Raw genomic sequence first — 25691 nt, forward strand, 5'->3', positions numbered from 1 at the left:
GATCAATATTCAAATATATTAATAAACTATAGTCCTTTTGGATAACTGACAAAAAACCCCAAATTATGCATAATGGCCAATATTTTAAAGATTTCCATACAGATTGTGATCATCAGTCTTTATTGCATTGCAGTATTTTGTACTGTACTCTTATACTTTGTGTTTTAACAGTTAATATTCATCAAACTGAGTAGATTCTGGATGAAATGTACATGTATGTAATACAGCCTGTATTACTGTTGAAGTGAAATGAGACCAGATGAGTTAATCTCAAATTTCTATCTAGAAATTACCGTTTCCCCATAAAGAAGATATACATTTTAATGCAGAAATGCTACAAATGGTAAATGGACTGCACTTATATAGCACATTTTCTATACCTTCATGGTGCCCAAAGCACTTTACAAAGCCTTAAATTCCCCCCAATAGGCCCTGCACTACTGGGGGGAATTAGGGTTCAGTGTCTTGCCCAATGACACTTCGACATGTGGACAGTCGCAGCCAGGATTCGAACCGCTGATCCTTTGGTCATTGGACGACCCACTCTACCAACTGAGTCACAGCCGCCTGCTACATATCATACCATTAATATATACTAATAAAGAAAGGTGTGGATTTAACTTCATTTTGCTGAAACTCTGGAGTTGTAATTGGGCCTTTAATTTTACCGACATAGTCAAAAGATTTGGCAGGTACACAAACTTATCTTTTGCATAAATGTACTTTATTTGCCAAACTTACAAAAAGCTTAAAATTGTTCTTCAATGTACCTCAGAAATAAATCGTAAAAAAAAAAAAGGTTAAAGAACTGAGACATCAAAGTTTGTGCCATTGTTGAAACTTTTGTCCACGGTGTGTGTAATTATCATCCCTTTGGCTAACCTGGGGCTCCGCAGTCGGCACAGGCCTCATTTCCAGGCATGTGTCGAAGTTCAGCGATGATGGCTCGGGATAATTCCTGGAGGCCGCTGTCCTGGAGGTGCAGCTGATCTCCTCCTAAGGCTGTATTCAGAGCCTCCTCCTTACTGTTCTGTAGCACAGACATCCAGCTGAAACACACACACACACACATTCAACACAGTGAGTGGAAAAAGCCCTTTACTTATTCTAGTTTCCACTTTAGAAATGGCTAACTTACAAGGAGATGGTTAAGCCCGATTCTGCCTACCTTAGAGGATGGGACTGGAATTATTCTAGAGATATACAGGATGGAAAAATTGATCAATTAAGAATCCAAAAAGACAAATTTGACTAAATTTGGAACAACTGGATTTTATTCATAGCCCCCACGAGAGCAGACTTTATTTGATCTCACTGGCAATATTTTTTTTCTTTGTAACATTCTTATTTAATTTCTGATCATTTCTATGACAGCAAAAGCAGATGACCCCCCCGACACTTTTCTATATACAGTTCCGTATGAGTTGTTCAATCTTTAATTAAGTTGTATCAGTGTTTTTTTTTTTTTAAGTGAGTATAAAAGTCCCATCTGGCTATGTTTATTCTGAGCAAACCAGATCATCCTTTGGAGGATAATGTACAGTATATCCATTGTGGTCACCTGAGTACAATTGCTGTCAAATTTAAGATATTGAAGGAGAATGATCACTACAAGGATGAACGAAGTTTTTCCACGATTCAAGGCTTTTTTTTTATATACTTTATTTTTATCTCCACATTTTATGATAGACAAAATAAACAAAAAAACCAAAAAAAAAACAAACTCCAACTCCAGACAAACAAAATACAGACAAGTTCAGGACAAATTAGTATAAGATTATACAGGTTCAAGGATTTCTTGGATTACTTTCCATTTTTCCCCAATATTTTTTATATTTATCAGTAGTGAGTCTTAATGAGAAGGTCAGTCTTTCCATGTCATAAATTTCATTTTAATTTTTGGGACTCGTTTGCCTTATGGGCTGGTGAAGTGCATCTCCTGGACTCAAAAAAACAAACAAACAAAAAAAACTGGAATGACATTTGTCTTTTTTTTTTTTAACCAATGTCGATATGCTGGTAAATTTACCTGTTTATTCCAAATAAAGATACAATTTAAATATCATTCTAAAAGTACAAAATTATATCTTTTCTTTACAAACATTTAATGGGGAGGAGAGGTTTTAACACTTTGGATGTGAAACAGAAATGGGAAAAAGAACTAGGAATGTGCATCTCAGAGGAGGAATGGGTCAATATGTGGAGAACTCAACAGTCAACTACTTCTTCAAGAACATGGAGGGAACATTTCTGGAAAAATATAATATGATTTTTCAAAACTCCAGAAGTTACAGCTAAATATATGTTCACAGTTCAGCCTTGTTGGAGAGAATGTGGAGATGTCAACGTAAATCATACACGTCTTTAGGTTTTGTCCTAAACTTGCATCATTTTGGGATAATGTATATTCAATGATTGTTAAGATATTGAGTTATGCAATCCCTAAAACATGTTTGGTGACATATTTCAGATGTATTATTGGTAATAATGTAAGAAAAAATGATAGATATTTGTTTAAAATACTATTAACAGCCTGTAAAAAGACTATTACCAAAAAATGGTGCAGATTAGAACCACCTACAACTAACGACTGGATACGAATTGTGAATGGAATATTTGAGACGGAGATTCTGAGGACTCAAGAAGAACAGTGTCAAGATAAATAGAAGAAATGGACAATTTTCATTTAAACGTCACAATACTAAAACCAATTGTTAGTCACAAACGTTTTTTATGGTCAATGTATCTTAATAATATCTCTTATGTTTATTTTGTTTTGTAATGTACAGAAATTAAACAATAAAAATAAAGTAAAAAAAGATAAAATTTAAATTTGGAAAAAAAAAAAGAAAAATGGCTAGCTTGGAGGGGGAATCCAGAGCGTTGTGGCACCAAGAGAAAACCACAGAATCGATCACTTCAGTGTTTTCCCACTGAAGATCAAACGTGGTCCACCATGTGTTCTGCATGTGTTTTCTGGCCCTGCTGTCTAGTCATAAGTCACTTTCGCTTTCTCGGCTTCACGACTTCTCCGTCATCCAGACTCAGACTGAACCTCACGTCTGTCATTTCTGAGGCCATTTCAAAACATTTTTCTTCTAAAAACCACTTCCTCCTTTTTTTCTGAAGCTCCACAGAGCATAACTTCAAAGAATCGGCTTAAAGGCCCGCACACAAAGGAAGGGCAAGCAAAAGAAAACGCTCCACACACACCCCCTGCATCCCCACATCACAGCGCCCTCGCCTTCTGTCTGTGGCTTAAAGTAAAGTCCCACCCAACAGCAGCTGGACCAGGGGGCTCCTCAGAGGACATATCTTATTGCTTCGGCCTTTAATTTCTCTCCCTTGCTTAGCTCTTCCTGCAAACATCATCACATTGCAGCGTTTCTGTACTCTGCTGAAACTCCTTCCCATTAGGGCATCTTTTTTTCCTCATTTCTAAGACAACACAGCTGAGACTCTTTTTACTCCATGTGGCATGAACCAACTTGCTTCCACAATTCGATAATACACACATCAGGAAGCGCAAAGACACAATGTGCGGTCGATACTTACATCACACATTCCTGTTCGTCTTCTGCCTGGAAATGGTATGTCCGATTATCTGGAAAAGGAAAAATGATATCAGGAAGGAGTTGAAAACAATAAGAGAAAGAAATAAGAGACATGTGACTTGAAGAGTAAAAAAAAATACTACTGTTGCAAGTAAACAGCCATTTAAGGACTTGTATTTTGCTTTTTTTAAAATGGAATTAGGCATTTTAAAACACTAGCGGCATTGTATCCGTGGTGCCATTGTATGATAGCGCCCTCCTGTGTTGCAACAGCGGCATGCACCTGTACGTGCTCCCGTGCTGCAACATCGGGACACACGTCGGACAAAGACGCGCTGGACACAGAACGTCCATTATAGTAGGATTTCCCTGTGGTCTACATAAACTGTAAATGCTATGCTTGGGTCTGAATTCTTCATTAATTCAACTCCACAGGTCCATCTTCAACAATATTTCTGAGTAATGACACCAGAAAGGTCGTTTTGTCGTCTTGAAATGTAAATGAGCCACTTCATGCCCCGCCCCCTCCTGGTTGTTGACTGGCAATAATAATTATAATAAATAAATAGCCCCCAACCCCACTTTTTTGTTCTTGTTTTGTAAAATTAAAATGTTTATAAATAAAAAGTGTCCAAAAAAAAAAAGAAGTAATAAAGTCTTGTTATGTATACAGAACAGATCACTTATAATCTGAGGCTCCAAAAGGATGTAGGAGAAGGAGATTGGAAAAAGTGGACCCTCCTCTTAGCTCAGTAACTTCAAAAATGCTTAAACCTTCCTAAGCAGGTGTAACTTATACACATTTACACTGTGTGAGTATGCATATGTATTTATGTATTCATTTATTATGTTTCCTATGTAAGTTATGACTCCCTGATCCTGCTGTTTGTGTTATGTATGTTAACCATGTCTGTAGTAAAATAAGAAAAATAAAGTTAAAAACAAACAAAAAAAAAAACTCAAAGAAAAAAACTCAAAAAAAAAACCTCAATAAAAAAAAAATCTTATGTCCTGCAATTACACACTAAGTTTGAAATGTTGAATTTCAGACTATTTCTATGAGTGACCTATAAAGGGCTTAACATTGATGCATGTTCCTTTGTTTACATACAAAAAACTACGTCATCAAACAGTATGATTTTTTTTTTTGACCAAATAAATGCATACATGTACCGATATCAGTACAAAAAACTGTCACTTCAGACAATAACAGTAGATTCAGGATATACACATGTAGCTATGAGTCGTTCCACTTTACAAGTTTATGGTCACAACAGGTTCGGAGAACATGGTAACACATTATATACAAGTAGGTTAAATACTCTGTAGACTGAGTGCAATGCATGAAAGACAGTTTGATGGTTCACAATTGATACAGGTCAGTGTATAATGCTACAGGGCTACCACCTCCAACCTTACTTACAACATAAAGATGACCTGAAACAGATGTCTAAACTATGTGAGGGATTATTTAGAGAGAAAACAGTCGGCTGAAGTGTCCGAACCTGACCTGATCATGTTGAACTGATCTGGGATGAACTGGATGAAGTAAGAGAGGAACATCCAACTAAACACGAACACCTTTAACAAGTTTTATGAGAGCTATATAAGTATTTTAGCTGAATGTTTGGAGAAACTAACTGTCCAGATGATGGTTAGACTGTGGAAAACTTACAGCTGCTAAGGGAGGCTCTTATAACCAAAGTAAAGTTCAACCAATTTGGTACCAGTAATTGGAAATGTATGTATTTGTTTGGTCAAAATAAATCTTCATAGCCAACATAGCCAAGCCAATACAGAAAAAATATCGCTGTCGAACTGAAAATGTCAGTCAAACCTCATTTTCCACCAACATTCACAGCAACTCCAGCCCTCAAATACTAGGAACTTTTTTCAGGGAAAGTTTGGGGTCAAGGGAAAGTAATTTCAGTGGAAATGCACTGAGGTTTTCCAAAGTTCTGGGTAATATAAAAGTTCCTGGCAAAGTTCCTGCGGTGGAAAAGGGGCTAGTGTAATGAACACCTAAAAGAGTAAATCAGTGAATGAAGTTCTGTGACTAAACCTCAGGCTCAAAGCAATTGATCCACACATCTGGAACGGAACATTAACCCAGAAAGACCCGGTGCTACTCTTGTGTCAGTTCCCAAAACCGAGCCTTCGCTGCAGCCGCCCCCACCCCCACCCCCACCCTATGGAACTAACTCCCACATAACATCAGGAACTCAGACTCAAAACAAAACTTCAAAATCACTCCTTAAAACTCACCTGTTCAAACTTGCATTTTCTTGAGCCCCTTTGTTCTTTTGTTTTGTTTGTGAAGCGTCTTTGAGTAGCCAAAAAAGCACTATATAAGTGTGACGTATTATTATTATTGTTATTATTATTATTATTAAATGATTTTTTTCTCTCTATTTAACCTTTCATAAGTGATTCATCTCCATTTATTATGATATTATCTTATGCATTTTGCATTTTTCACTGTAAATCCTTTATTTTCCTCTATTTAATTTTCTATATTTAATATAGATTTTCATGAAAACTCAGAGTAATTTCAAAGGTTATTATATCAAAACAAAGAAAAAGTTACTTTTTCAGTAAATCTGTCAATAACTGAACATAAACCCAGTGTCTCCATCCACTGTCATTAATCCTATCCCATGGGTTTTACTGGTGAATCTTTATTTTATTTTCTGTTCATGTAGATGTTCATAACAGCTCAGATTAAAGTTGTGTTTTATTACATCCAAAACAGAGAAAACTGCAGAAAAAGTGACATTTTCAACAAAATATATCATTAATTGAATATAAAATGAGCATCTTCATTCACTGTCATTGATCCAACTCCATGGGTTTTACCGGTGAATCAATGTTGTAGAAGATGACGGTGTTTCCACGGTAACTACAGAGCCTCTGAACGTCCAAATGGGTCATATCTGATGACCATGAAAAGATGACAAACTGCATTTTACACTAATTATTTACATGTATTGATAGGATGAGTGGATCAACAGGTATTAAACTGTTTAGATCAGTAGATGCTTTTAGTTGCCAGTGGATGTTTGGGTCTTTATGGGTTAAATGAACCACAAATAGTTTAATCCTCTTGAGAGGCCTAATATCATCTTTTGTCCACAGTCAGAGCAAAGTTCAGACAATAGTCAAAGTTCATAACATCAGTCTAAAACATATTTTGAGTTGATTTGACGGAGTTCACTTCACATTTTACATTTATCCTAAAGAATCTCCAGAGTTTAATAAACTTCAGTCTGTTCTTAGTTTCCACATGGGTGGTAAATAGGGAATTCTCCGCACAGCTGTAGTGGAGATGACTCCTGGGAGACTTTAATAATGATATGTTGAGGTGTGTGAAGTGTGAGGGTCAGAATACGGTGTGTGAACCTACGTGTGACCAGGTCAAAGGTCCTTCTGTCCTCGGGGTTCGGTCGCACTTGACAGGTCAGGAGGTTCAACTTGGCTGGAGGTCGATTAATCTGAAGACAGACACATGTTTGTATCATTAAATAGACAATGTGATCTCAGGTTTAGCCATAACACATGCATTGTTATAAAGACTATTGTTACTCATTTCATCCTCACCGTACTGTGGGAAATGGTCAAGCAGCCAAATTTGACTCCACACTTCCTTTTCTGCCACACCTTCCTGATCCTACAGGATGACACGCCAACAAAGGAGATGCGCACAACTTGAGAACAAAAAACATCCTTCAGATAGAACAATGACAACACTGATAATTTATGTAGTGCTGAGTTGGTAACAGTGTTAACCCTTAAAGACCCAAACCACCTACTGATATAAACTGTTTAATAACCGTTGATCCACTCATCCTATCAATACATGTAAATAATTGGTGGAAAATGCGGTTTATCATTTTTTCATGGTCATCAGATATGACCCATTTGGACGTTCAGAGGCTCCGTAGTTACCGTGGAAACACCGTCATCTTCTACAACATTGACTCACCAGTAAAACCCATGGAGTTGGATCAATGACAGTGGATGGAGACACTTGTTTTATATTAAATTAATTATACATTTTGTTGAAAACCTCACTTTTTCTGCAGTTTTCTCTGTTTCTGATGTAATAAAACACAACTTTAATCTGTGCTTTTATGAACATGTGCACGATCAGAAAATAAAATATATAGGGGGTGCTAGAGGCTGTGTGGGGGGTTGATGGTGTCCTCCCCTCCTCAGGCGCTGTGTGCTCTCCCCCCATACCCATATTAACTTAAATTAATTCATATAAACTCAAACAGACAGTAATTGATACAAATACATTATTACAAATATTAAATTATTTAACTCATTGTGGTATTGTGGCCGCTACCGCCACCATAATAATACTAGCAAATTAGACTACTGGTATTATTATTATTATATTTTTGTATTATTACAACAATTATTATTTTACCCCTCACTCCCTCCTCTCTCTGTCTAACATTAATTCCCACTCCCCTCTTCCCCTTTTCCCTATCGCCCCTAACCAAACTATAGTGTTTAGTTGCTCTTTACATTTATGATCTTTTTCATAGTACGATGATGTTGTCATTGCTGTTGTTTGTCATTACTGTGTTGCTGTTGTTTTTGGTTTGTTTATTTGATTGATTTTTCCCTTAGTTTATGTGTTGTTTTTCTGTCCACAATGTCTTGTTAACTACCACTAATAAATAAATAAATAAATAAAAATACTTGATTTACACTGAAAACCCCCCCACAAAATACAGAATATTATAATAATTGGTGATAAATCAGTTAAGAATGGTTAAACGGATTGAAAAATTCATGTGGGGACTGCCACAGAAGCAGCACTGGGTCTTTATGGGTTAACCTGTCTTGGACTGAGCAGCATCACACACCACGCTGACCCGTTTCACAGGGTTTCATTCCCAACGTCATTATCTTGATCGAATCAGGTAAAATAGCTGAGAACGTGTTCTGTTTTGTGTCAGCAGCATGAGAAGAGTTTAGCCTCCGGTCTCCAGTTCGCCCTACTGAACCACATCCCCTCCATATCACACTGCAATCTAGATGTGTGTGTGTTTATGTGAGTCTGTGTGTGTGTGTATGACGCAAAAGTTGGATGTGCTCAGTTCACCGCTCTGTCTCCACCAGCTGGTCTTCATTACTGTGAGATGAAGATTCAAGCCGGGGCCCCTCCCGTGGAACTTATTTGCAGAGTTTGAGTTCACCCTCTGAGTTCTTCTCCTCAGTCTCCCCCTCCCCCTCAAAGACCTAATACTGTTATACAACTTAGAATTAGCTTCAGTGTGCTAAATGAGGACAAATAATGACAACACAATGACAAATAACTAGACAGCATATGCAGTAAAGACTTGAAATTGTTTGATAAATGGTGTTTTTTGTGAAATGGGAGTTCTCACTATATTGACATTTATGATTCCAGTGAGAAATTTGAGCTTTACCTCGAGACGACTTTCACAGAGGAATCTGGTGTTGAATAATGGACGGAAAACAGCCTTTGTGGAACATTACGGCATCACAATTAAGTTGAGACTTCACCTATTTGATGCAAAAAGTTATTTAATTTTAACCCTGTTACACATTTTTATTTATTCATTCATTCATTTTCTGAACCCGCTTTATCCTCACTAGGGTCACGGGGGTCGCTTGGAGCCTATCCCAGCTACATAGGGGCGAAGGCGGGGTACACCCTGGACAAGTCGCCAGTTCATCGCAGGGCTGAACATATAGAGACAAACAATCACTCTCACATTCACACCTATGGGCAATTTAGATTAACCAATTAACCTATTAGTGCATGTCTTTGGATGGTGGGAGGAAGCCGGAGTACCCGGAGAGAACCCACGCAGACACAGGGAGAACATGCAAACTCCACACAGAAAGGTTCCACCCCCCGTCGAATGGTGTTGGAATCGAACCCAGGACCTTCTTGCTGTGAGGCACGAGTGCTAACCACTGCACCACCGTGTCGCCCCACTTTATTTATGTAATTTTATAATATCTGCTGAGGCCACAGCAATTCACCTTTTGGATTATCAGTTCATCCTTGAGTGACTGATCGGTTTGAACATAATTTGTAGTTTACAGGAAATGAAAAGCTAACAGCTCAAGTTCCACATCACAAAAACTCCTTCCCACAACATACAATGGTGAAACATACACCCAACTATCATTATTATACACATTTATTTTGATGAATAATACATAATATTCTTTTTTTTTTTTTTAAGAATCCACTAATTCTTACTTTATCTTCTACTTCATAAAGATGTGGAATTAATGTTTATGGCCCTGTGTGCTGCATATGCTCAGTATAGATTGGAATAGTCAAATAGTCTAGTTTGTTTCTTTGTTTGTTAACACTCTAGCAGCAAAACTACTGGTTGAATTTATACCGAATTGGGTTTATATATTGCCAGTGATCCAGAATAGATCTCATTACATTTTGGGAACAGTAGGTCAAAGTCCACATTTTTAATGAATTTTTAAAATCTTTTTTTTCTCCCATTTACTTATAATGGGTCTATAAAAACATCAATTTTGTTTCAGTTTAGTTCAAACTTGGCACATATATAGAGGTAATTGATATGCTGACATCACCACATGCATAGACATGATGACATCAGCTAGATCTATGTCAAAATAAGCTACAATACGTTTGAGGGGCGGGGTTTGTTGTGCCTGGCGCCGCTCGTTATTGTTATCATTTTGGTTTGGGTGGAAAGCATGTGTTAACGACAGCAATGTTAGGACTCATCAGAAACACTTGCCCATTTCTGCACACAGTGTATAATACTACACTGGTGACAAATATAAGTATTTTACCAAAAATATAGGGGCTACACTAAGAGATTCTCCTGTAAATTGGATCTACTAGAGTCAATTCTTCTTAGAGTGATGGCAAACACAGACGTACAAGTTGTTGTTGTTTCATCTCATTGCATTCAAATCAAGCATAATTCCTGCTTTTAGCTCTTTTATGTGGTTATAGATATTGCACTGCATCATAGCTAAATGTTTTGCATTGTATCAAGTGTCACAGAATCACTTTAATCATTTTAATGTGTTAGTTTGTTAATATGACCAGTGTTTCATTATTGTATCATATTACGAGTTACTCTATGATTTTCGCTCTAGTCAATCTCATCTTATTTATAAGAGGTTGCAGGACGTGTTGATGTTAATATGCATACTTTTGTAACAACTCGTTAACCCATAAAGACCTGTTGCAGTGAATTTTTTCATTTAATCATTCTTAGTTGATTTATCACCATTTATGATAATATTATCCTCTGTATTTTGTGTTTTTTCAGGATGTCATCATGTATTTTCCTATATTTCATTTTCTGATCATGTAGATGTTGATAAAAGCTCAGATTAAAGTTGTTTTATTATATCAGAAACAGAGAAAACTAAAGAAAGGGTCACTTTTTCAACAAAATATATCAATAACTGAACATAAACCTAGTGTGTCCATCCACTGTCATTGATCCAACTCCATGGGTTTTACTGGTGAATCAATGGTGTAGAAGATGATGGTGTTTCCATGGTAACTACGGAGTCTCTGAACGTCCACATGATCATGAAAAGATGACAAACTGTATTTTACACCAATTATTTACATGGATTGATTGGATTAGTGGATCAACAGGTATTAAATAGTTTAGATCAGTAGATGTTTTGGTCACCAGTGGCTGTTTGGGTTTTTATGGGTTAGAAAGGGGAAAAAAAACATACTTCAGTATTATTTTATCTGTGCATTATCATTTCTAACAGTATAAGAAACTCAACCTAATGTTTTACTTTTTACCCACCCGTCACTCTTCTTGAGCAGGAAGCCAGATTTCTCCGTACCGTACTTCTTGTTGCCCTGTGGTTGGTGGATGCTGTATCCATTTCCAGAGTTCTTTCTGTTTAGGTATTCCTGAGATACAGCAGTACACAAAGGTCAGATGATTATGATATACAGTCGCGGAAAAAATTATTAGACCATCAAAAGTCACCAAAAACAATGGTTATGCAATCCAGTACTAACTCATGTGTGTATCATGTGACTAAAACAGACAGAAAAGAAAACATGGAATGCCTAAAAGCACTGTTTTTGTCAGTACAATGCCATAGATATTGACGTAAGAACTGAAGTGATTTTGGTTATTATCAAGAAAACATGGAAAATGCTAGATTTTATATGAGATTTTTTTTTATGTTAGCAAAACCAATAGGGTCTTTTAGTCTTCATTGGTATTTATTGATTATTTATTGTTGATTATTTATATGCATTTATTTGTAGTTGCTTCAATGTTCTTGTATTTGTACACCGATCTATTTACGTTTGTCACATTGCACTTTGGATGTGGGCTGATGTCTGTGGTAAGCTGCAAATGAACTGCCTGTATGAGGTATATAAAGTTTTCTGAATCTGAACCATGGAAAATGGATAGATATCAGCTCTGAAATTAAACTCTTATGAGCTATTTTTGTTGTTATTATTACATTTGTCCAAACAAATGCACCTTTAGTTGTACCAGGCATTAAAATGAACAAGAAATTGGAAGAAAACAAGGGGTGGTCTAATAATATTTTCCACAACTGTATGCCAGATTTATTGTGCTGCATTATAATTCTGCAGGATTACCTCTTTTGCTTCCACTTGCAGAAGCAATCGGAGAGAATCTCGCAACTGGGTGAGTTGCTTCACCTCCTCATCTTGGTCAACACGAACCTATGATATACACACACACACACATATACGACACAGATCCAGTTTATCCAAATGCAGCAATAAATAAATACAATAAAACTAGACAGCTTGTTCCGAGTCCTGCAATTTCCATTAGATCACATGCTCTGTATCTGATCTCATGCCTAGAATCGGGTGTGGAATTACAATACATCAGAACTATGTGTAATGGTCTAAATAATGCACAACAGAGCTCAAAACTGGGGTGTGTTCTCCTAGGGGCCTCTGCTTTTTGTGCAAAAGCTGAAAAATACCACTCTTGTGTACTGCATAGGTCATATTAACTTAAATATTTCAGCGTTTTCTCCCAGGGATCATAATGCAAATTTCGTCTCATGTTGCCTCGTTGATGCTGAGGTCTGGCATGTCTGAACGAGTACCACTCTGCCCATGCCGAACCAGAAAAACTTCTAACGTTCCCACTTTTACAGTTAACAGCCTGTTTCCAGGGCTCTATCCAGAGGGAGAGAAGGCAACGTTTGTGCAAAGTGGAAACCAGTCCGAGTGGTTGAAGATATAGGTGTTGCACACAGGAAAGAATGAAAATGAGGGATGGATGCTTACAGTTTCATCTTTGGAAAAAAAAAAAAAAAAAAAAAAGGGAGGGTATTTCTGGGAATAGACTCCAAATAACAGACTGTGGCTGTGGGTTTAGCTGGAGGAAGTTTCAGAGGGGGAAAGGGGCTGAGGTTTTGGCTGTTGTGGAAGAATAACAGTGAAAATGTGCTATAGGAGTTATTGAAATGACATGTAAGGCACTGGGGGAGAGTTCTGTTTTGACTAATCAACAAAGGTGGCAAATGATGAAGTACAAATACTTCGTTACTGTACTTAACTAAAGTTTACAGGTATTTGTACTTTACTCACTGCAAAAATCTAAATCTCATCAAGTGTATTTTTCTCATTTCTAGTCAAAATATCTCATCACACTTAAAATAAGACATAATCACCTAAAGAGTAACTTGTCAGTGAGATATAAGAACTTATTTTTAGACAATAGACCTGGAAAATCTTATTTCAAGAAGTCTCACCAAGATGATTTTCACTTGTTTCATTGACAGAATTTTTTTTTGCTTAATTCAAGATTTTGTTTTGCTTAATTCCAGATTTTTTTTTGCTTAATTCAAGATTTTTTGCTTAATTCAAGATTTTTTTGCTGAATTCCAGATTTTTTTTGCTTAATACAAGCAAAAAATCTGCCACAGGAAGGAGTGAAAATTATCTTAGTAACATTTCTTGAAATAAGATTTTCAAGATCTATTGTCTGAAAATAAGTCCTTATATCTCTCTGAAAAGTTACGCTTTAGGAGATTATGTCTTATTTTAAGTGTGATTAGATATTTGGACTGGAAATGAGAAGAATACACTTGGTAAGATTTAGATTTTTGTAGTGCTGGTGTTTATTTTCCTTTATATTAGGTTTGTTGGTTTGGTACAGTTCTAATGACCACACATATGCACTTCTCAGTCTCTGTATTAAGATCCAATCTGGATATATGGGAAGTATGTAGAACAGTAAAAACTAAAGTTACAGGGGAAAAAAAAACAGCTTCTATAAACTAACGGGTTAGTATTTAGTGTGACTGCTGGAACTCTTTTTTTAATACAACATGAGATTTATTGCATTAATTTCCTGATGTTTCATATCAATTTCATTTAATACATGTCAGATGTTTCTGTTTGTGCTGCTCCTTGACATGGGGTCAAAGGTCACACTAAATCGTGACTTTAACCTTTACAGCCCATCTAATTCAGTTTTTTGTGTGTCTTTTAAGGCTGCGCACATTTTTCCTGTACTTTCTTGTTGCACCTGAAGAAAAGAGAATGAGAAATAAATTTGTATGCTCATTTCAAACCTGAAAAACCAAGACTTCTACACAGAACTGTATGTACATACTGTGTGCTTTTCTAAATGGAAGTTAGAATGGTTTAACAATCTTTACATTTTATTAATATGCTGTTGGAGCTGGTTGAAATATCCTTCAAACCTTGACTAATTTTTGTAGCATGAGTACATTTTAACCCATAAAGACCCAAACGTCCATCACCGACCTAAATCATCAACTGTTTAATACCTGTTGATCCATTAATCCTATCAAAACATGTAAATAATTGGTGCAAAATGCAGTTTGTCGTCTTTTCATGGTCATCAGATATGACCCATTTGGACATTCAGAGGCTCCGTAGTTACCATGGAAACACTGTCATCTTCTACAACATTGATTCACCAGTAAAACCCATGGAGTTGGATCAATGACAGTAAAAGGAAATGCTCATTTTATGTTAAATTAATGATATATTTTGTTGAAAACGTCCCTCTTTCTTCAGTTTTCTCTGTTTCTGATGTAATAAAACACAACTTTAATCTGAGCTTTTATGAACATTGACATAATCAGTAAATTAAATATAGGAAAATACATAATCCATACTGAAAAAACACAAAATACATAAAATAATATTATCATAAATGGTGATAAATCGATAAAGAATGACTAAATAGATAGAAAAATTCATTTGTGAACTGACACAGAAGAAGCACTGGGTCTATATGGGTTAATGAGTTGTTACAAAAACATCCACATTAATATCAACATGCCCTGTAACCTCTTATAAATAAGATGAGATTGAATAGTTTGATAAAAAACAGTTGAAAGAAATGCTTGGTTTATGTTCAGTTAATGATGCATTTTACTGAAAAAGTCACTTTTTCTGCAGTTTTTCTCGGTTTTTGATATAATAACCCTCAACTTTAACCTGAGCTTTTATGAACATCTACATGACCAGTTAATTAAATACAGGAAAATACCTGACTTATCCTGAAAAAAATGCAAAATACAGAGGATAATATTGTAATACATGCTGATAAATCACTTAAAAAGGTTAGATATAGAAAAATTTTCATCGGGAACTAACACAAAAGTAACACTGGGTCTTTATGGGTTAAAGCCTGTATGTTTACTTAGAAATACAATAGCTTTTATACACGTCACCTGTACTTCTACTTGAGTAAATAATATGTATTCTTTTGCCACTTCTGCTGAGTAACAGACACTGATGTTTTATGTAAAAATAATATATAATAGCAGGATTCAGGGGGTTTTGAATAGAATAATTGTTTTGTGATAATATCAAATTGACGGCTTACATTTACACCTTTAAACAGACTACAGCATCAGTTTCAGAGTATTTACCGTGTGAACAGAAGTGGCCAACTTCTCGATGAAGGGAGTGAGGTTTTCTGCAGCTTTCAGCCCATCCTGAAAGAAACTGAGACCAAAAAAAGAACAACTGCTGAGTCATGGCGGCGCTTTAGTCCAAACATCCTAGTTCACACACCAACCAAAACATCACATGCTGAAGCTGTATAAGCAACTCTGTTCCCACATAAAACTACTGGGTAAATGGTTAACAACAGTAAGAGCATGTAGAGGAAATAAAAACCAAAGAACTTCAACTATTATGCAAAAAATACTCCCTGAAACACTGAGGTAGAATCAAATCCATATGGTTTTACAAAAAAGGTGAAGTTCAGATTTCTACATTTACATTTTTGCTGTGAGAGGGACAGTATTTATTGTTTCACACCTACATCAGAATAGGAACAAAAAAAAAGGTCATGTTGGCTGAGACTGACCTGAGCTGGGCCTGGAAATATTTAATGAGGCTCTGGAGAAGATCAGGACCCTGTCGCACCTTGAGCTCCTGGATCTTCAGAAGATACTGAAAACATAAACAATGACAGTTAAAGAGATATTTTCCTGGATCATTTTTTTTTTTTTACTATATTGCTTAAAATCCCCTTCACACCCCGATTACAACCAATTAATTAAATGCTCCAACACAAAAATAAAAGTTTTAGTCACCTGTGGAACGGACAGGACTGAAAAAACACCATCCAATCACTTTAACCGACCCATTGAAATGACTGAATGGTGATATGTCTGTCAAACTCAACTGACATTTGTCCCTCCCCCCCTCCCCCATCTGCATGAACCCCTCTTTGTGCATTTTCAGAGGCTTGGAGCACTTGTACAGGAAGCAAATCCAGAGCCAGAGCTTGGCTATATTAACTATTAGGATGTAAAGTTAATCGGCAAACTGTTTTGCAAAAATTAAAAATACACACAAAAAAAAGAAAAAAAAAGTCATATTCGAAAAGGAGTTAGAAGAAGCATATCTTATTAGCTCTCACCCCTTTGTCTAAATGATGATAGATCCAATATAAAAGTGCTCCGACTAGTTATTCCTTGTTCTCTAATTTAATGTGATCAATATCCAACGAAAGAAATATATTTGGTTATGAATTTGACACTGAAAGTAAGGAAGGGGCAGGACTAGATAAGCCTTTGCTTCTTTCTGTGTCTTCTTACACTGTGTTCATGACTTCATTCATATGTACACTTAAGTTAAATTTATTGTATTTCGTTACTTTTCTGTGATTAATGACCATTGATTAATGGTTACAGCATATGTAACTGACTTCTTGATTTTATTGTTTTGTTTAGTTCTTTTTTCTTTTTTTTCAAAGTTTGAGACAAATAAACAAAATAAATAAACAAAATAAATAAAACATAAATCACTATGTAACATTAGCCAGACAGGTATGAATTGAGGCTGTTCTGCCGACAAACATAATAGTGAAATGGACAGATGACAGTGTTCAGAGCAAACTTTAGTGGGCTGTTAGTCTGACATCAGTCTGACTGCAATCAGCTGTTCTTACCAGCCCGAGATTACTTAAAACACGTATCAAAATAAATGAAAAGTCCAACTTTTATTTTTTAATATACTGATGAACAGGCGCACCTGCAGAGCTGAATTCAAAGGGATGCACAAATCTGTAAGGGGGGAGGGGGGGTTGTTGTTGCAGGAGACTAAATGAGGTATGCATGGATCCTCAAGGGGGGGGGGGGGGGGATTGTTGCTGTGCAGTGCTCATGAACCCTCAGGAACAAGCATTGCACGTTCCGCTACTCTGGAGGCGTGGCTTCAGGGGGAAGTCTGAAAAAAGGGGTTTGGACTTTTCAATTATGTATTTTCAAAATGTAGCTTGCTCAAACTATTTTTCCAGGATCTCCTACCCTACCTTTAAAATAGTTCAAGATCTAAGTGGCTGAAAAAAGGATGCACCAAAAATGGAGGACTGGATAGAGGTTATAGGTGAAATCTATAGGATGGAGACGTTGACTTCCTCTGTCAGACTTGATTCAGACAAATTTACCAATTATTGGAAAAACTGGGTTGATTTTGTAACACTATTAAGAGCTGATTTTACTGGATAAGACACTTTAAATGTTCGGTGTTAATCTTATACAGGGGAAAAGGGTTTCTGGAATAATAAAATACTTGTTATTTCCCGTTAACTCTATTTTAGGTTACTGTGTATATTTTTGCTATTTCTGTCATTGCTTTCCCTGTATGAGCATGCTTTTGTTTTTTGTTTTTCTTTACATACATAAAAGTTATATACATGATGTAAAATGCTGATAAAATAATACTGCCAGAAAATAATAAAAAGATATTAAAAAAAAAAAAAAAAGAAGCTAAAGATCTGGCAGTTATGAATGGAAAAGAGCAGATAAAAACACCAAAACACAACATCAAAGTATGAAAGTAAAGCACAGAGGCAGAATATTTGTTACTATTATCTTTTATAGTATCTGACTGGTTTCTAGGTCACTGTTCCAGATTGTGTCAAAGTTCATAGTTCTTATTTCAACACAGTCAGTGAACTTTGCTAAGACTGGAAAGACATGGAAAAGGTCCCCATTCAGAAGTATCAATAACATACGGTGGTGGATTTTTGGGGGAATATTTCCATCCTAGTCCAAGTCTAACGCTGTATTTTTAAGATGGAAAAAGGCTTTAGGAACAAGTTCATGTGGAAGGAATGACCACATTGTCTTTGCTTCATAAAACTTCTGTCTGAATCCATGTGTCTCTGCAGCTGAGGCAGAGAGAGGCTCGCTGAAGTGTTTCTATACGTTTCTCTAAGTAAGTGTTTGTATGTATGCAGACAGACAGGCAGACAGACGGACAGAAAAAGGGGTGGAACAGCTTGCGACAAGTGGAAATTCCATTTCCCTGCCTCTCCTTTCGACCCAACAGCTGGTCTTAGTCAGGATTAGAACAGTTTTTCTCAGGCTTTTCTCAGCTGACATTATACCACCTGTATTTAATAATGCTGCCAGTGCATTTTTACAACCATCTCCACTAGATTTTGTTTTCATGTGTGTTTCATAAAGCATTTTCATCTGCCTTTGGATTCTATTTTTTTCTTAAAGTGGTTATATTTTGCTGAACCCACTTTTATTAGTCTTTGGTTCATTTATTTGTGTATTTGGACCCTAATAGTTCATACAGTTTGAATTTGAACCCTCCAGGTGCTGCAAAGCTATCTTTATATTCATTTTGGCAAAAATCCAGTGAATTTCTACAACCCATTTTAATTCCCGCTTAATTACCTCCGCCAAGGAGGTTATGTTTTTGCCAGGGTTTGTTTGTTTGTTTGTTTGTTTGTCTGTCCGTTAGTGTGCAACATAACTCAAAAGCTTATGGACAGATTTGGATGAAATTTTCAGGGTTTGTTGGAAATGGGATAAGGAAGAAATGATTAAATTTTGGTGGTGATCGGTGGGTGGGGAGGCCCACGGGGGGGGGCCACTGATCAGCCTTGGCAAAGGTCTGCGCTCTCCGAGTGCTTCTAGTTTGTTAAGTTTTATAATTAGTTACATCAGGACATTTGCACATATAAGGTCAAGACTTCTAATGAACATGTCTCAGAGTATGACATAATTATTTGTCAGCAGCAGCGGTTGTAGTCCATACTGAAAATATGTCCAAACTTCGAGGGGATTACCTAAAATGTTCAGTTGTTGGTTGTATTAACGAACACAAGTGGCTGAACGAGACAGAGTGGAGAGTCAACAACGTGGAGGGGGCTGGGCGTGAAGTGGTTCATTTGCATTTAAAGGGCCAGCACTCAAAACGACCCTTCTGGTGTCATTACTCAGGAATAGGGCTGAAAATGGACCTGTGGAGTTGAATTAACCCTTTCATGCATGAATTACGAGGACCGTAGTCAACATTTGTTTTTTTTCCTGAGTGTTTTCATTCCTCTTTAGGCATGAAAAAAACAATGCAGCCTTATTTTGTTTAAGAGGAAACATGCTCTTCCTCCTTCACACAATAGCTGGCTTAGAGAAGTCTTAACTCATATCAAACTTGAGAAGGTTAGAATGTCTACTGTAGGTTCTAGTAATGTTTTCAACAAAACCTGGCAGCCCTTTTTAGAGTATTTAGATAGAATTACTATTCACCAAGAGAATGACTAGATGCGTGTTTTGTTTTGTTTTATTCTGTCTTTTCTTTCAAGGTGGGTGGGAAGGGATAATGGCTTATTATAGTTCTTTCATAGAAGCCATTTAGGTTAGGTTAAAATTGTTACTCCCAGGATACATTGTACAAAGACAACTGTCTACTACCTTGGAAATATTGTACATGCCATATATTACCATGTGTGTATGAAAATCTAATAAAAAGACTTATATTAAAAAAAAAAAACAAAAAAAACCAAAACAATGTGACTGAAATTTTTTAATGAACTTATTTTAGTGGAGTTACAAAAATGTCTGTTTAGCTGGACACCATGTGTTTAATTTTTGAAGCAAACAAACATGTATTTAAAATGCCTGTACCAGAAAGTGATATACTGTGTGAAAACTATGAAATAAAAACATTTTTAATGCAACTAATCTGATGTTTTCTCACATTTTAACACACTCTAATACTAGTGATTACTCACTTCATGGAGATAAAATGCAAAAAAAAAAAAAAGAAGTTTTTGTTTAAGAAAACTGTTAATTACAGTCTAATAGAAACTAGCAATTGATGTACACTCAAACATGTTACTGCAGATCAGGTTTATCAACAACAGCAAAGTTACAGTAAATGTATGCATTGCAGTGTATGGGATGATGCATAAGCGTCCACTTTTTTGGCTGATATGGAACTAAAACAACAAAACCCATGAATATACAAGAGAACAGCTGTAGAATAACTGTCCACTGTAGTGACCAGTATGCATGAAAGGGTTAATGAAGAATTCAGACATTTACAGTTATGTAGACCACAGGGAAAGGTTTTAAAATGCATAATTCCATTTAAAAAAAGCAAAATATCCCTCCTTTAAATATACTACACCTCGTCTGCAGCTGTGCAAGAACTCAGCATTTATAATCTTTCCTGACTTACTAAAGCGTAGAGTTTCCATTACTGGAATTGCTGAAGAAACACAAAAGACATTAACCTTGGCCGACCGTCCATCAGCCATGCATGGGATCCAGAATCCAGCATGCAGACCACCCATGTGAACTAAATCAAGCCCACCTCAGGTATGTGAAAGGTGTCTGTCTGGGTCTTATATTTTGACTGGCACTAATCCCCCACCTCACACATCTGCAGCTGAAAGGTCCTCCTCTCTCTGTCCATGTCCTCCCCTCCGTCTGAACCCTCCGTCCTGATCAACGCCAGCTGCCTGCTCTTCTCCCTCCTCTCCTTCTCCAGCTTTCCTCTAGTGGGGGAAGGGAGTGGCAGATAAATAAAGGACAAAAACATCGCAATTTATAGTAAAGGCTCAACATGTGGGGGTCATATGGGTTTGTTTGCTCATGTGAAGTTTGTGTCAGAGTCTGTTTTGTGCTGAGAGCTACAGTCACGGAAAAAATTATTAGACCATCAAAAGTCATCAAAAACAATGGTTATGCAATTAAAGTACTAACTCCTGTGTGTATCATGTGACTAAAACAGACAGAGAAGAAAACATGGAATGCCTAAAAGCACTGTTTTTGTCAGTACAATGCCATAGCTATTGATGTAAGAACTGAAGTGATTTTGATTATTATCAAGAAAACATGGAAAATGGATAGATATTAGCTCTGAAATTAAACTCTTATGAGCTATTTTTGTTGTTATCATTATGTTTGTCCAAACAAATGTACCTTTAGTTGTACCAGGCATTAAAATGAACAAGAAATTGAAAAACACAAGGGTGATCTAATAATTTTTTCCGCAACTATAGTATTTTGTTGGCTTTAGGTGCAATGTCTTACTTTATATTAGCAAGCTAGCTGTTATTGCTGTGGACTAGAAAAAGACAACTGAAAAACTAAGAGTAAGCATTAGTGCAGATCTCCTTTATCCATCAAAACATGCATATTCATAAATAACTAGTTGCTTATACACATATTGGCCTTTTTTAAGCCATGATGAAGCACTTACAGTATTACTAAATTACCCTGCATGGCCATATTCAACAAATACTAGACCATTAATAGTTTACCTTCATCAACCTCCAAATTACTGATGATTTGAAGTAAGGCATTTGTTATAACCTACAGTATGTGTTTTATGCTATAATGACTGAAAAAGTTTAAAGGTGCTGGAGATTTCCGTGAGCAATTTTTCATCAAATCTGCAAAACCTCAGTCATAGCCTAAGTATCACAAATCTGTAAGTCTGTAAGTGCATTGTGGGAAACGGAGGCTCGTGCTGCCGCTGCAGGCGGCTGCGTGAACTTCCCTGCAGCGGCAGCGCAAGCCTCCGTTTCCCACAATGCACGTTGCGACAAAAAATTCCGAAGACGCCCAAGTTACCTCCGGGTTCTGAACGTAAACACATGGTGTTTGTTTATGATGGATGGCACTTCAAAATTTTTCACCATAATGCAAGAGATTCAGGTGAGTAATCACAGAAACACTTGCAGATTCGTGATACTGAGGATATGACTGAGGTTTTGCAGATTTGATGAAAAATTACTCACGAAAATCTCCAGCAGCTTTGGCTCAGGGAACCTCTCTGGGTTCTGGCTACATACTAAGTGTTATTAATGGTTAAATATGTCCAATATGTTGGAGTCTGTTTTGTGCTCGGAGCCAGCCATTAGTTAACTTAAGTTCCCATGTTTATGCTGATGTTAGCCATCTTTATATAGCGGAACAGAAGAAAAGAACTGAAGAGCATTGAGTGAGCAAAAGGCAACACAACATTTTAGCATGCAAACACAAATCACATTTATCCATCTAAGCACGTATATTTATCATGAAATAGCTGGTTTTACACAAATAGAACGTTTTTTAAGCCATTATGAAGCACTTCTGCCTGATGATATTCAACAACTGCTTAAATATCAAGAGTTTACCTTAAATAACCTCCAAATTATTGTTTAATGGAAGTAAGTAAGGTACTTGGTATGAATTACAATGTGTCATTGCACCATTTATGCACAGGATCTGTGGTTTTATCCTCTACATAGAGATCAGTGTACTGGCTATAACAAATGGAGGCAGCCTAGACGGGTATTAGTTCAGATATTAGTTACATAACATCAACAAGAAACACTCTCTGCACAAAACACAAACTTCACAAAAGCATGCAAGTGTCATATTTACACATAATGCACGCATCAGGAAATAGCCATGCCCATTTAGTGACCCCCCCCTCATCCTCATCCCCATCCCACTACCTCTTTTTACACCTATCTCATATTTATTGTGACTGCACCTTGATTTTAAATGACTTAGTTTTGACCCATTTATTATGTTTATTGTGCAGATCTTTCTGTCAGTGTGTATTGTTATGTCTTTGTTGTATAGTATGTGTGTGGTCCTGCTGCAAACAAATTGCCCGTTTGGGACAAAGAATAAAACTGATTCTGATCTTTTGAACCACTGCTACCACAACCTAACTGTAATTAGCCAATATGCAATTAATATGTATGTTAATAAGCAACTAGTTAATAATGAATACACCTGATTTAATATAAAGTTTTACCTAATTTTCTATCATATATGCAACATGCATTACATGTCTTTGTCATTTCTGATCATCTTTCTTTCGATAATACTTTACAGCATGTGCATTTTAAGCGTGCATCCATTTTCTTTTCCCGTTCATTTCTTCACCTTTCTCTTAGGGTGGGGAAAGAAGTTGAATTAAAGGCAATAAGGAAGCACTGAAATCTCCTTACAACATTATAAACCACTTTAAACCACTGTCAGAATCAGATCAAATGAATGCTACAAAGTGCCTAGGTTTTATTACACAGCGATGTAATGGAGGATGTCTGTGGGGAATAAACTATTACCACATTAACCTTTACAGTTACACCAACTACTCCGACCCAGTAAAGTACTGTAGATGTGTGAAGTGACTCTGTAACACAGGCGCATCTGTTTGAAACTTTTCAGCTCTAAAAAAAAAAAAAAAAAAAAAAAAAAAAAAAAAGGACTACAGCCCCAAAATATACATCCATATAAATTACAGGCAACGCTGTAATAAATGTAAAAATGTGGTTTCTTACATTTTTACATCGTAGTCCTTCCAACTCTTCTCCATTTGCTTCTTAAGTTCCTGTAGAAGGGAGGAGATTCAGTTTAACAGTTCTTTGTGCATGGACATTGTATTAATAGATACAGTATAAACAATAAAAAAAGCTCTTTTCCACTGTACAAAGCATGGGTTTATGAACAGAACAAGCAAGTAAATTTTAACGAACAGTGAAATCACCACAGGAACGTTGATGTAAACATAGCCAGACACTGTCAGACAGACAGTCTGGTGCAGCAGGATTTAACAGTAGCCTACTTTCTTATGTTATTTCCAATATCTGAGTAAGACCAGACAGTTAATTTATTATGACTGCCTTACTCAGGTTGGGTTAACTAGTCTAGCTAACTGACTAAACAGGATTTCAACACAGTCAGTAGGGCAGTGACAGGAGCTTACAGAAGCTTTAGCCTGTTATTACTCACTAGTCTGTTGGTATGACAAATGAATAGGCAAAATACAAGGCAAGGCAGCACTGAAACATAGCTTTGTCTTACAGTCTAATCTGCATAAACAGTTTTATCTTATCCAATATCTCAACAGGCTCAGCAGTGTCTACATCACTGAGAGACAGACAGCATTATCTGCTTAAGGAGCACACATACTAAAACAGATTTCATATCTCATAGAGGAGTCATTGTTATTGTCATACAAAAGTACAGTATCAAATCTAGACTCACTAGTCTGCTGTCACGGAGCTCTGACTTTAGCACATTTTCTAAAGGAAATGCCATGATGTTGTTGAGATTCTGCACCTGAAAGATAAAAAAAAAAAGACAAAGAAATATCATACACATGGTTTTTATCTCCAGCAGATTGAGTAAACATTCATATGCACACACCAGCCTACACACTAGACCTCCCTATGGACCTGTATTTCTGGGAAACAGAATGGATAACCCAAAACAAGTGGTGATTAAATCATTTTGGACTGGTGAATCATTAAAGGAAACAGCGGACAAAACAGACTGCACCATTAACATTTGGGAATTCAAGAGGAAGGATGATGCAATGCTTTTTTTTAAGTATTTGTGTAACGTGTAAGTGGAAATTAATTTGACATTTGGTAGAGATGTTGTTTATCTTGAAAGTAGGAAGTATGAATCATTCAACAACTACTATAATCCTATCAACCGTTACAGTAAAAATGTGTATTACTAACTTCCTGAATGGAGAAACACTGTACTTGTACTGTAACCGTGACACCGCTGTCTGGTAACAGTTTATATTAATAAGATGTGTGTTAAGAGAATATAAATAGTTAATAATAAGTGCGCAAAACACCCTAAACACCCTCTTATGAACTTATACAAGATATTGCAATAAGATATTTATGACATTCTAAAACAGGGGTGTCAAACATAAGTAAATATTTCACCACAAACGACCTACACCATTTCAGTAAATACACAGGTCCCATGATAGTGCCATGCACATCCAGATCTCTGTGATTTGGTGGAACTTGCAACGTTTTTTCTTTCCCCCACACATTTATTCTGCCTAGTTCATTCGACCTCAGTGCAATAATCACAACACATGCACCTTGTTTTTCTTAATCGTACCTTGTATATATCCTAAATTACCTGTATATATCTTATTTGTTGCACATATTGGTTATCTGTAGTATAGAGTTAGTTTTTTGTGTATTTCAGCAGTTTTTGTAGTACTTCAGTACTTCACGTACATGTGTATCTAATATTTTGTCTTGTTTATCTCGTTGCTTACATTTTTCAGTATTTTGTGTGATATTTTATTCAGTCATTTTTGCACTAATTGTTTTTGCTGCTAAACTTCATAGTTCCTGTGACAGTTACAATAAAGATCTACTCTATTCTATTGTACTCTGTTCTAGTCTTTTGTACTCTATTCTATTCTGTTCTATTCTACTGCACTCTATTCTATTCTATTGTCCTGTAGTCTATTCTATTCTATTCTACTTTATTCTATTCTACTGTGGTGTATTCTGTTCTATTGTATTGTATTCTATTCTACTGTAGTCTATTATATTA

General features: G+C 36.4%; 1 protein-coding gene across 1 annotated transcript in view; it reads right to left on the reverse strand.

The window, feature by feature from the left end:
• The window catches only part of asap3 (ArfGAP with SH3 domain, ankyrin repeat and PH domain 3), a 55287-nt gene that overhangs the window by 13782 nt on the left and 15814 nt on the right, over positions 1 to 25691 (reverse strand). The window contains exons 4-14 of the mRNA XM_030127073.1: positions 24363 to 24437; positions 23657 to 23706; positions 20746 to 20869; positions 15932 to 16017; positions 15489 to 15564; positions 12193 to 12279; positions 11372 to 11481; positions 7152 to 7221; positions 6958 to 7045; positions 3556 to 3604; positions 883 to 1049 (exon numbers count right to left, since the gene is read on the reverse strand). Of these exons, the coding sequence (XP_029982933.1) occupies positions 883 to 1049; positions 3556 to 3604; positions 6958 to 7045; positions 7152 to 7221; positions 11372 to 11481; positions 12193 to 12279; positions 15489 to 15564; positions 15932 to 16017; positions 20746 to 20869; positions 23657 to 23706; positions 24363 to 24437 (982 nt within the window). The remainder of the gene's footprint in view (positions 1 to 882; positions 1050 to 3555; positions 3605 to 6957; positions 7046 to 7151; positions 7222 to 11371; positions 11482 to 12192; positions 12280 to 15488; positions 15565 to 15931; positions 16018 to 20745; positions 20870 to 23656; positions 23707 to 24362; positions 24438 to 25691) is intronic.

The sequence above is a fragment of the Sphaeramia orbicularis genome, chromosome 22 (assembly GCF_902148855.1).
Source record: "Sphaeramia orbicularis chromosome 22, fSphaOr1.1, whole genome shotgun sequence".
Lineage (NCBI taxonomy): Eukaryota > Metazoa > Chordata > Actinopteri > Kurtiformes > Apogonidae > Sphaeramia > Sphaeramia orbicularis.